The 13,819-nt window shown below is 34.1% G+C and overlaps 1 protein-coding gene across 1 annotated transcript in view; it reads right to left on the bottom strand.

Annotated features, from left to right (window-relative positions):
* Window positions 1-7,998: 7,998 nt before the first annotated feature.
* Window positions 7,999-13,819, bottom strand: part of LOC149781017 (G protein-coupled receptor 54-like) — a 105,719-nt gene continuing 99,898 nt past the window's right edge. The window contains exon 4 of the mRNA XM_089938141.1: window positions 7,999-10,118. Coding sequence (XP_089794267.1) covers window positions 9,699-10,118 — 420 coding nt within the window. The 3' untranslated portion in view covers window positions 7,999-9,698. The remainder of the gene's footprint in view (window positions 10,119-13,819) is intronic.

Genomic DNA, 13,819 nt, shown 5'->3' with positions numbered 1-13,819 from the left:
CCAATTTGATAACTAACCCAATCTACATGTTGGCGTATCGAGCAGATAATAATTATGTGCTTTGGGTCTGTGAACTGAATTGGATGCGTCAGCAGGCCACTGCATCCAATCAAAATTAAGTTGCTCAAATCTGAACACTGTTCCTAGATGATCGAGAAAAGGGGAGCATATAACTTGAATGGACTAATAAATAAGCAATTTTACACTGCCGGTCCGTGTTTGTACAAATACCCTTCACTCAAATGAACCAGTAAGGGGCGTTCTATTTAGTATGTACGAAAAACCTGGCAATGCTTGACCACTCCCCCCTCCCTGTACACATGCGTACTTTTATACACACACCCTCAGCTGCTTACGTACGCTTGACGCACCCCTCCTCAATTCCATAGAACGGCCTATATTTAATCCACTCAAAAACGATCAAGGATTAATAATATTAACGTGTTTAATAGAACAGATAGTCCACCAACGTTGAATGTCTGGCTGCATCAAAGAAATAAGCTGCGTAACTTTAAAAAGTGGCGTCTAGTGTCCGCTAAAATTCAGGGGCTCGTATCGTTGCTTACAATGTACCTGTCATATTTGTACTATATAATAAATTATATATTTAAAGAATGCCAGACCATTTCCCGACACTATCGCTTAACATGGTCAGGATCACGCCCGCTTAATATGCAAGTGAAAACCCAATGAATGGAAAAATGTTCTCTCATTTGTTAAAAGAAAATGACGTCCTACATTTATTTATTTATATTTTCAGTTGGCCAATGAGAAGGCAGAATTCCATTCAGCGCGTTGTTCTTGCATAATAAGCGGGCGCGATCATGGCCATATCAAGCAGTAGCGTGGGAAAATGATCTGGCATTCCATAAAGGTATAATAGCAAGCCATACCGTGGATACGCATACAAAGTCTTATGCCTGAGGTAAACATCGGTACCAAATTTAGTACGCTACGCGAAACGTTGCTTGAAACATCAGCGTTTATTCTTAAATATGTCGCGCGAGAACGGAGAGAAGTGTCCTCCCTTATAGTTATTATAGTGTATATGTATGACAGGAAAATTGTAAGCAACGATACCAGCCCCTGTGGACTGAACCCAGTCTAACAGGTTATGTATTAGACATGACATTACCAGTACATTCCCCTTACGCTAGCGCATGCATTTGGATTAACCCCCTCCCCCCTCCTTGCGTACGTACTAAATGGACGGCCCATAATGGGTTCCCTCTGGTACGTAGTCATAATTTATATGTTAAATTTACAAAGTATCATTTTGAAGTAAGCTGCCTCCTACATTTTTGGCCGATGTACAATGCACCGCTGTTACTCGCTAATGGTTAGTTAGCATTACATACTAAGGAAGGCAACTCATGAAATCCAATAGATGTCGCTAAGACAAATCACTAAAATATCTGCTCGATCAGCCAAGGTGTAGATATGGTTATCATATCGGAACCTTTGCTAGCGAAGATGGTTAGAGCTGTACTCTCGACCAAAAGGAGAAACTTCGCTCAGTTGACTCATTTTACTCAAAGTCCATGTTCTTTGTTAGATCTCATGAAGAACAGAATGAGTCTTTAATCAGAATGGCGAACTTTGAAATGTGTGGAGATTAGTGTATCGGGATATCTTTAACATGGCTTTTTGTGCTTGGCACGACTAGCCGACTCGACGTATACACTAGTATATACGATATTGCATTATTTCCAAGGTGTTTTCCTACTTTAACATGGCCTACTGTGCTTGGCGCGATTAGCCGACTCGACTTATCCGCCAGTATATACGATATTGAATTATTTCCAAGGTGTTTTCCTATCATTGGTGGGAAGACCCTGGTTTGTTCTGTTATTCCTATAGTGACGTTAGCAACATGAAAAAAGCAGGCGAGAATGGAGAAGGCAGAAATATTGTAGCGCATTGATAATATATGCGTTTTTTAATAAAAAGGAAGGGTAGAGTCCAGTCAGGTTATAAGGGCATGGAATAAAATAATTGGGGGGGGGGGAGGGGTGAAAGAAAGAAATAACAACGTCTGACTTACTTTTAATAGTACGACAAAAATGTATAGCAAAATAAAAACATTATAAATTAACATTAATGACATAATAACACGAGAACGTATTAAAACAGTTTGGAGAATCGCCAGAAATGTAACCGCTTACGCTCTGAGGCAACCATGGTTCACTTGTCCCCAGTATCGTACGGAACTAATATACACCTCTTGACTTACCAGCTAAGGTGTCAAGTTCAGAAGAATGGTCAGAACTCGAAATCAGATCTGCTGTACATTATTGCTTGATTAATTTTGTTGTTTTGACCTTTTCAACTAGTATAAAGTTTATCTTAACTGAAAGAATTCTAACAGAAGCTAATGTAGTTCAATTACCGTATTTAACCGCGTCAAAGTTGAATCTAACGCCATCTGCATAATGCACTGGCAGATCTGGACATATTCACCACATATATTCTTGTTTGTCGGTGGATTGTGCGATGGACGATCAGGGTCTATGCTTTTTCCACTTGAACCCAACTTTTATATTCGGTAAGCAATGCATGCATCTAAAAGATTCATTACAAATCCGACAACATTTGACACTGTTGCTTTGGTAACTTCCTTAAAAATGCAGATAAATAGTAACACATTAAGACATACATTCTTATAATTCATTTGAAAAGAAGAGGCATTATGAAAAAAATTTTCAGTACATTGTGAATAATTATTTATAGAATACTTATTTATTTATATTATTATAAATATTATGCAGATCATAATTTTTATTACATAATTTGAGTTCCGATGGAATTTTGAACATTCTTTAATAATATATCAATATATGATACATTTTTTTTCAAGTGCATTATACATAGTAAAAATATTAATTAAGCTGTTAATCTCTAATTATTCGTAAAGTTTATCCAGTGAGTGTATACAATGTACTGACAGATACCCAGCTTCATGACTGGCATCATAAAATCACACAAACCGTGTTTTTAAGAACGAAGGTTAAAATATGCGACAGAGACAATACTATAACTAGAGATTTAGAAATCGGTTATACACATTAAACGTTTTGGAAGAAAAGAGAGCATAATGCAATAAAAGGTAATTCAAAAATATAAATTAAAAGCCTCTCCAATTACCTTTCATGTTAATCATTCTGTTTTATATTAGGCTCTCCTTTTACTGTATTGACATATTTTCAGGAAAAAATGCAACTGTTCGCAACAACAGATGAAACGTATGACATGCCACATTTTTACAACACACACACACACACACACACACACACACTTATTTATTACAAGCCAAGGATTCCATTATGGTTTATGCAGTATTTAACATCAACAACCTCCTACAACATAAAAGGCATTTGTCTTCTACGCCTTACAACTCCCCGTCATTTTTATTGGACATACTAGTTCCTGTTACAAATATGTGTACTTCACTTTCAAAGCTTCAGAAATCTAAAACAAACAGGGTTAGTGCCGACGAAAACATGCGCTATTTGGTCGAGAGTTAGAACACGGTGGTAACAAACATTGCCCAAGGTATCTTAACGCTGTCTCTAAAACAGGAAGTACACATTGTGACCAAATATACTATATTCGAATACGTTAACCATGTACTGTATTCATCATGCAACTCAATAATAATAAAATAAACACGATAATAATTGTTTAATTTTTTTTAAACAAGACATGTTTCCGTTTTAATTATGGTTAGCTTTATTCTGTCTTAGATTAACCACTTCAGCGCGTAAAAATCGAGATGTTAGCTATTCGTGTACGGCTGCACTTGAAAACACTCGACATAGTATATCCTCTAAACCAAAGTTGTATTGGGTTAGGGCCGGCATGAAACCGCGTATAGCCTCTAACGGAAATGACATTCAACTGTAGCGAAATATACTCATTTTGATGTTTGATGTTTCTTATCAAAACCCTATTCAAATAAGCTAAAACGTACTCACTAATCCATTCATAAAATTCACAATCCTCCCAAGAATGGGAGTCACAATGCACAGTGTTCAATAACAAAAATGTTTTCCTCGCAAACTCTTTATTCATAGCTACATTTCATATTATTCAGACGCTTGCGTTAGCCTAGAGTTTCATATTATTCAGACGCTTGCATTAGCCTCACGTTTCGTATTATTCAGACGCAGGCATTAACCAAACTTTTATATTATTCAGACGCTTGCATTAGCCTAACGTTTCATATTAAACAGACGCTTGCATGAACCTAACGTTTCATATTAAACAGATGCTTACATTACGATAACGTTTCATATTATACAGACGCTTGCATTGGTGACGCTCTACAGTTTCGTATTTTGCATGAGGGTTGTGATTTTAAAGAAAAAGAATTTCCCCGGCTTTCCTCACTGGTTATACTGGCTATTTAAAAATGACCTTGTATATCTTAGGTATAATTAAAAGAACCTTTAATTCCCTTTATTTTGGTGTATGATTGATGGGTGTACTATGGATTATATAGTATATATCTTGGCCTTACTTCAAATGTGCACCTTTCAAAAAGGTGCTAGCTCTACTTGGTCATTTTCACTTCCTGAACTTAACAGGTAAATTGTATAAAAAGCGCCGATAACTTTTTTACATTTTATATATTTGGTAATTCATTCATTGCACTTTTAGAAGCTGGTATTGGCTAGTCTGGCAAAATTCATTTTCCCTATTTTAATAGCTGTGATGTATAGTTCACTTTAGACTAATTCAGGCTGATTTTTCAACACAAGGGAGCAGTCATTTTAGTTAGCAGTGTGCTTAAATCATGTAAAATTTCCAAAAGTTCAATATCCAAATAAATATCATCCACATTATATTAATGTAGCATATATGTATGCCAACAATCTCTCCATTGCGCATGTTTTAAATGCGAACTACTTCACCTTACATACGTCACTCTCTCAAAAGTACATATTAATTGGTGAGCTCCCCCATTAGCCTTAAGTTTCAATTTATACAGACGCTAGCATTACTCATGTGTTTCATATTATATAGACGCTGCATTAGCTTAACATTTCATAATAAACAGACGCTTGAATTTGCCTAACGTTTCATATTATACAGACATTTGCAATATCCTAACGTTTCATATTATGCAGACACTTGAATTAATCTAACGTTTCATAGTATACAGACGCTTTAATTAGTATAACGTTTCATATTATACAGACGCGTACATTAGTCTAACGTTTCATGTTATTCAGACGCTTGCATTAACCTAACGTTTCATATTATACAGACGCTTACATTAGCCTAATATTTCATATTATACAGACGCTTGTATTAGAATAATATTTCATATTATACAGACGCTTGCATTAACCTAACGTTTCATATTATACAGACGCTTGCATTAACCTAACGTTTCATATTATACAGACGCTTGCATTAGCCTAATATTTCATATAATGCAGACGCTTGCAATAGCCTAATATTTCATATTATACAGACACTTACATTAACCTAACGTTTCATATTATACAGACACTTGCATTAGCTTAAAGTTTCATATTATACAGACACTCGCATTAGCCTAACATTTCACATTATACAGACGCTTGCATTACCATCACGTTTAATATTATACAGACGCTTGCATTACCATAACGTTTCATTATTTTACAGACGCTTGCATTAGCATAACGTTTCATGTTATACATACGCCTGCATTAGCCTAATATTTCATATTATAGAGACACTTGCATTAGCCTAACCTTCCATATTATACAAAAGATTGCATTACCCTAACGTTTCTTAACTTGTGAACACTTTCATTAGCCTAATATTTCATATTATACAGACGCTTGTATTAGCCTTACGTGTCATATTATACAGACGCTTGAATTACCATCACGTTTCATATTATACAGACGCTTGCATTACCATCACATTTAATTTTGTACAGACACTTATATTAGCCTAACGTTTCATATTACACCGACACTTGCATTACGATAACGTTTTATATTAGGCAGACGCTTGCATCACCCTAACGTTTCATATTATTCAGACGTCTGCATTAGCCTAACGTTTCATGTTATACATACGCTTCTTATTAGTCTAACGTTTCGTATGATACAGATGCTTGTATTAGTCTAATGTTTCATATTACACAGACGCTTACATTAGCCTAACGTGTCATGTTATACAGAAGCTTGTATTAACCTAACGTTTCGTGTTAAGCAGAAGCTTGTATTAGCCTAACGTTTCGTGTTAAACAGACGCTTGTATTAGCCTAACGTTTCATATTATGCAGACACTTGCATTAGCCTTACGTTTCATGTTAAACAGCCACTTGAATTACCCTAATGTTTCATATTATACAGACACTTGCATTAGCCTAATATTTCATATTATGCAGACACTTGCATTAGCCTAACGTTTCATATTACACAGCCGCTTGCATTACCCTAACGTTTCATGCTATACAGACACTTGCATTAGCCTAACTTTCATATTACACAGACGCTTGCATTACCCTAACGTTTCATACTATACAGACACTTGCATTAGCCTAACTTTCATATTGCACAGACGCTTGCATTACCCTAACGTTTCATATTATGCTGACACTTGCATTACCCTAACGTTTCATGTTATACAGACGCTTGCATTCCCCTAACGTTTCGTATTATACAGACACTTGTATTACCCTAACGTTTCAATTTATACAGACGCTTACATTAACCTAACGTTTCTAATTATACAGACACTTGCAATAACCTAATTTTTCATATTATACATGCTAAAATCTTACGCCGATAATAAGACAACCATACTCTAAATATTTTATATTTGGATGCTAAATTTTGAACTTCGTGCTTCTTAAAGATTATTACAGTTATGCGGAATAAGTCCGAGCAAGTCCGAAGGTAAATAATTTACCCACAGTCAATTCATGGCCATAAGATAGATCTATGACATTGATTCTTTAGCTGATATTAGAGGGGATCCGAATACAAACAATAGTCACTTCTGAATGTCAGAATCAAGCAGTTTTGAATACGCTGCGTTATATTTTCAAGGAGGGGGAGGAATAAAACACAGTCATATTTAATTTTCTAAAAGTTGGATGAAACGCTAATGTATCAAGTATGACGCTCATCAGAGACCTACCTCTTGTTGTCTGAAAGGTTTTATCAATGAAAAACGTTCGGCTTTAAAAAATCATTCAAACTTTTTCACTGATATTTATCACTGCTAGATTACGACATGTTGCTATCAAAAATACTTTGCAAATATTTTGTTTGTTTGTTTGTTTGTGTATTTATCACTAGCCTATGGTTAGGAAGACGTTTATCATGTAGGTCGTATATTTGCTGGAGCTACAATTTACCTGTAGTTTAACACATTTTAAGCACAACAAAGATCTATCGAAAGGACTTATCCTACAATTTATTGGCATAACATACTTTTTACAAGAAACACATTTATCTTTCTCTTGCAATTTAATAGTTTGCTTGGTTGATTTCCATTCGACCATTCGAACACCTTTTGCCTTTAAATGACGATCACGATTTTGTTTTAAAGGTCTTAACATCACGGTGACTTTTTGCTTTTATATATATATATATATATATATATATATATATATATATATATATATATATATATATATATATATATATATATATATATATATATATATATATATATATATATATGTATATATATATATATATATATAATGTTTCCTACCTTAAATATTCTCAGCATGTTTTTTAATGTTTACTAATTTCATGGTGTTTGTTTTTGTAGTCAATACATTATATGTTTTTTTTTATCTTATAGGTGTTGTCTAATGTTGGAAAGCGCTTAGAGCTTCTAATGATTAGGCGCTATACAAAGTCCTCATTATTGTTATTATTACTATATATATATATATATATATATATATATATATATATATATATATATATATATATATATATATATATATATATATATATATATATATATATATTATTTATATATAACGATTGCTGCTGATTTTTAAAAAAAAAATTCTTTCGAAGGACAATTTGTTAATTCATCTCACTTTCTTTGGTTGTTTTCTCTCATGTGACAACTTTATTTCTCATTTGAGAACGTTCTTTAACTCTCATATGATCACGTTTTCTCACTTTATCACTTTTCTTGGCTATTTGCTTTTACTTTATAACTACATTTCTAACTTTATTATTTTCCTAGGCTGTTTATCTTATGATAATATAGAAGAATTTAATGTGTCTGTGTGTATTTGTGTCTGTGCATGTGTTTGCTCGTGTCTGTGTATGTGTGTATTTGTGTATGTGTGTGTGTTTATGTATGTGTGTATGTGTTTGTATCTGTGTGTGTGTGTGTGTTTGTGTCTGTGTTTTTGTGTGTTTGTCTGTGTAAAAATATAAGTAATCTCTTGATGAATTATGCATTTAGCATTGTATTCTTATATCTATGATCACTTTCACCCGGAAATAATATAGCTGTACTAACAACATTCACAGTCAGATACAATGTACTAACACCATTCACAGTCAGATACAATGTACTAACAACATTCACAGTCAGGTACAATGTACTGACAACATTTCAGAGTCAAAACAATGTACTAACAACATTCACAGTCAGATACAATGTACTAACACCGTTCACAGTCAGATACAATGTACTAACAACATTCACAGTCAGATACAATGTACTATCAACATTCAGAGTCAGATACAATGCACTAACAACATTCACAGTCAGATACAATGTACTAACACCGTTCACAGTCAGATTCAATGTACTAACACCATTCACAGTCAGATACAATGTACTAACAACATTCACAGTCAGATACAAAGGATTTCTCACAACTTAGTTGTAATCATCCAAAAAGGTTCAGCACAGACTATATATATAAAAAAAATAAAAGTGTTTTTGTTAAGATTTCCTCCTTCATTTCATTATGTGTTTTTGTTATTATTTCCTTCTTCATTTCATTATATTGTCAATACTTCATGACCAGGTTTATTGTTTTCTGTCACTATAGGCAAGTTTCTTTCAGTTTTGAAAATGAATCTTATATACCATTTAATACTGTATTCGTGTTGTCATATTATTTTTAATGAAGCTGTCCTAAAATTACTGATCGACAGTCATCATTAAAGTGTTGAGTTCCTTAGAGGTACCAGCAACTTTCGTTTGTATACGAAGCACAGTATTTACCCTTTCACCATCTAAGAAAAGAGTCCCACACCCACACCTCAATAAAACAAAGATGTGATGGAAGAAGTTTGTTTTGTAAAGTATCAGTTCCTATGAACCGTTCCAAGTGTTATTTCAACGAATGCCAACAATTAAAGCAACACGCACGACTGACAGCATTGGGTAACAGGGTTTAGAACTATGGGTCCATGGAAATATATAATGCTCAAAACATGATAGAATAAAATTGTCTTTAAGTATTTACTGTGCGTATTGTTGATGCCATCATTTCGGACAGAAATTTAGTTGGGCAATTTTCATTCCTGGAATACATCAGTTTTATCAATGTACGTGTCTTCCTTGCTATTCGCATTATTTATGATTTCACCAGAACTATTACCGTGTCTCCGATACAATTTTGTCTGCAATATCTAGAATCCTCTTACGGCTTACATGAGCCGCTGGTTTTATGAATGCAGAACAAAAATTAATCGCACAGGTCATAAATCTGTTTCCATCAGGTGCTTTCCCTCTTGAGTTAAAACCATTCTTGTATATTCAGTGTACCCACCGCTCTTGGCCTCATCATCGATAGCGTTGGTACAGAGATGCAGTTTTTGCGCAAATTGCGGAAAAGATTTACGAAAAGACTTCCTGAACTCATCACTGAGAAAAGCGTAAACAAACGGGTTTACGCATGAGTTGGCATAGGAAAGAGAATGCGCAAAGATTTTAACACCGAACATGAAATGTGTTCTGGGGAAATTTGCGTCCAGTTTGAGCCAAAGGTTGATGACGTGAATTGGAAGCCAGAATATGGCGAAAAGAAGTACGATAGCAACAACCATCTTGGTAACTCGCGTTCGACGTCTTTCTTGTGCTTGGACTTTCTTTGAGTAACCGTTGCTCGTACTCTGAGCCTGGAATAAAATGAAATAGGTTTATATTATAAAATTTAAAATTATATGGTTAGTAGAGTTTAGCTACACAATGTATGCACCACATTTTAGATAAGTTGAGTTTTAAATTTTAAATACGATCGCCATTGAAACTGATCTTATAAAACTGCTAATTTTGTTTTGTTGTGTCTATATTTGATTTCATTTATATTTGATTTAATTTAATTGTCTGTTTGTAAGTTGTTTTCTGTTGTTGTTTTTTAAAATTCATTACATGTCAATTTTGTTTACTAGAAATGTGATATTTTCCAGAAAATTCAGTTTGACCTGAATCTTTTCATAAATACCTAATAATTGAAACACTGTTTTCATTTTTGACCTAGTTCCTGGCTTTGACTGCGGGTCAAGTAAACAACTTTTTAAAATTAATTTTTAATTCCTGAATGATTATGGTGAAATCGAGGATGTACTGGTCCACATGCCATTAGACTTGCACATATTTACTAAGTAATTCTAGAATGTGATCACGTGACCCTCATCCTATACACTTTGCGTCTCAAGTTACTGTATAACCTTTGTTGATGGAGACTTTTCTCAGTTTGGGCTTAATACACCAGATTGTCAAGGTGTTCGTTTGTTTGTGGCCAGTTTGTAGTTATCATTTTAACTTTTATTCAGATTATTTGGATTCTATAAGACTAAGTCATACAGAGTACTTGGACAAAGACATTTATTTAAATTTTATTCGGAAATTCAAACGCCGGAATATTATTTTTCGTAAATCAACAAAGAACTGTAGACACTTTGACACCATGCTAACTACAATATACGTCATCGCCTTTCATTTGTTTTATTTTTCGTCGGCAATTTAACTTGATTTCATTAGAACATTTCATTACAAGGACTTCTACAATTTAATTTTTGGATTATTCTAGGATTATTTTTGGATTTGATTCTTAAAACCATAAGTTCTTTTTTAATTTTTACTGTGCTTTTCCAGGAAAAAAAAATATTTGTTATATTTTTCTAAGCTTGCTATTTCCACTCTTTCTTTAGTTACTGTTTATTAGAGCCTAAACACTTAACATAAGAGTTTCTTTAACAATACTTGATTATTTTGTCATTATTTGAGTAATCACAGATATAGACCATGACACCAAGATTGCTAGGTTCGAGTAAAGGTTAACCAAATCAATTATGTTCGGGAGCTGAATATATGTTATTATGTTTTGGTGCGCCGTTGTTCATCGTTGAGAGCAGTGTTTTACGCATACACTCTGTTTTGTATGCAAACCATTACAAGATGAAAATGACGCATTCTACCTCACCAACTTACGCAACGCAATTTATGTTTAGTCGAAAGTCACAAGCTGACGCTGCAAATGTAGCATTGGACGAAATTAAACATTTAAAGCGGTAAAATCCACAATAAACGGTTCAATTATTTTACGTAATTGTTACGTCACGATTGTCCCAATAGTAAGCTGCCTCGGAAAATTACACATTTTGCTGATTTTTAATAAAATCTCTGTTTGCACAGCGAGATAGCCATTGCCGTTATGAAAATCCAGAATTTACAGTTATTATCACTAATGGTATCAATACATTGGCGTATGGTTAATATCTGAGTAATTGTTTTTGTGGTTTCGTAAGCTTCCCTGAACATGGGTAAATAAACCAAACTAAGTCTTGTAGTTAAACAATATATCATCGTTATTTAAATATGAGATTTATATATAGTTATTCCACCAAACTATTGGAAAATTGTCTTTACAGGAATATCTTTGCCATGAATTTTGATCAAAAAGAATTATAGAATCATGTTGAAAGCTCAAGCACAAGTAAGACGCGGTTTCAAAACACGGTATCACCGGCAAAGATCTAGCTCCAAATATCGAAGACTTGGAGTGATATGATTTCTTCACGCTGTGTTCTCGTTTAATCACAGCAATTTTTGAATGTATACCCTCAGCAAAACGCAGTGTGGTTCACCAGATATGTAATGTTGAATAATCAGAATACGTGTCCACTTTTAAATACAAGATACATAAATCATTTAAATTAAAATTTTAGAAACCCGTTTAGTTGGGTATTTTGCCTTTACAATCGATATCTACAATAGTGTCTAGGAATTTTTACCTTATCGATTGTATGATTTAAATAAATTATACAGTATCAAGAGTACCTGCTCTTTGTTACGGCTGATAAAAATTAACAAAATGTATGGACTTTTGTTAAGAATATTTGTCAAAATATATCTTACTCAATGAAACACACCTTAATTTGTGTGTGTGTGTGTGTGTGTGTGTGTGAGAGAGAGAGAGAGAGAGAGAGAGAGAGAGAGAGTAAATCATTTCATTTTACATGATATGTTTCACTCCGACAAAGCTACTTTTGCATAACGCAATATAACCATGTGTTAACTGATGGCACACATTTGTTCAAAAAAGATCAGAAAACGATTATAATATTGAATAATCAAACTATTTATACCGGCAATTCATCGGTGCTGAGGTAATGGTTAGTTATGAACAAATAAACAACAAGAAAGGAAAAGGGCATACAACCGGTACGTTATCCACATTTCCAATTGCATATCCAGTATAATCGTGGTATTGCCAAACGCTGTGTGAAAGCAATAACGAAACTTTATGTGAAAGCAATGACGAAACTTTATGTGAAAGCAATGACGAAACTTTATGTGAAAGCAACAATAAAACGTTGTGTGAAAACAACAAGAAAACTTTATGTGAAAGCAACAATAAAACGTTGTGTGAAAACAACAAGAAAACTTGATGTGAAAGCAACGAGAAAACTTTGTGTGAAAACAGCGATGATTACCAGTAAAGTATCCAAGACAAACAGGGGAAATTTCAGCAGGTCAATACCGTTACATAGAAGTCTTGTATAACATTATATTAATATATTTAATTTGCACCTTTGCTCAAAGAATTAAGCATTCCGATTTACCAAGACGATTTCATCGGCCTCTACTCAGATAGATGCTGATTGTGTAAATCCAATTGCTGATACTACATCAGCAAAAACCAGCACAATTTTTACAAAAGGAACATAGCTTGGTTTAGTTTGGTCATTTAAGGCACAGCAACACAAGTCGGTTATTAAGTGCCGAGTAATTTGGAGTAAAGTTCCTTGCCTAAGGATACACCGCGGCCAGGTCCGATGGAAGGATTCGAACATGCACCGTTTCTGTCATGAGTCGGGCACGCTAATCACTAAGTGACTGCAGCTCCCTGGGAACATCACAACTACTACTGCTTGTGAATGAAAAATGCCATGTCCAAATGCATGATATGAAGGGGAAGACTGCAAAGGAAGACGTTATTTTGACGTATTCAATACACATATTGAGGGCAAGAAATACAGATATACCAACAGTGTACTCGCGAGAGCTAGATATTGACGGCGATAATGTGCGAGATTTGCAGAGTAAGATCAATACATTTACAAACTGAATATTCCTTTTCCGATGTAATTTTACTTGCTTTAAATATATCATATCTAACCCAAGGGTGCTGTAAAGAACACATTCACTCAGAAAGCTATACCAGACATGACTTCAGATAAATGATCGTAAGCCTAATTTATTACAAAAGATAAATCTATGAGATCGATCGAAAGACGTATCAGTACTAAGTACATTGTGAAACATGGTCAATTAGAATCTTTGTCTTGGAAATCCTTTTATTGCTTGTCTATTT

Source organism: Sinohyriopsis cumingii, chromosome 16 (genome assembly GCF_028554795.1).
Source record: "Sinohyriopsis cumingii isolate HCF-2022 chromosome 16, ASM2855479v2, whole genome shotgun sequence".
NCBI classification, from domain to species: domain Eukaryota; kingdom Metazoa; phylum Mollusca; class Bivalvia; order Unionida; family Unionidae; genus Sinohyriopsis; species Sinohyriopsis cumingii.
The sequence above is the reverse complement of the archived record's forward strand: the minus strand, read 5'-3'. Positions and strand labels throughout refer to the sequence as shown.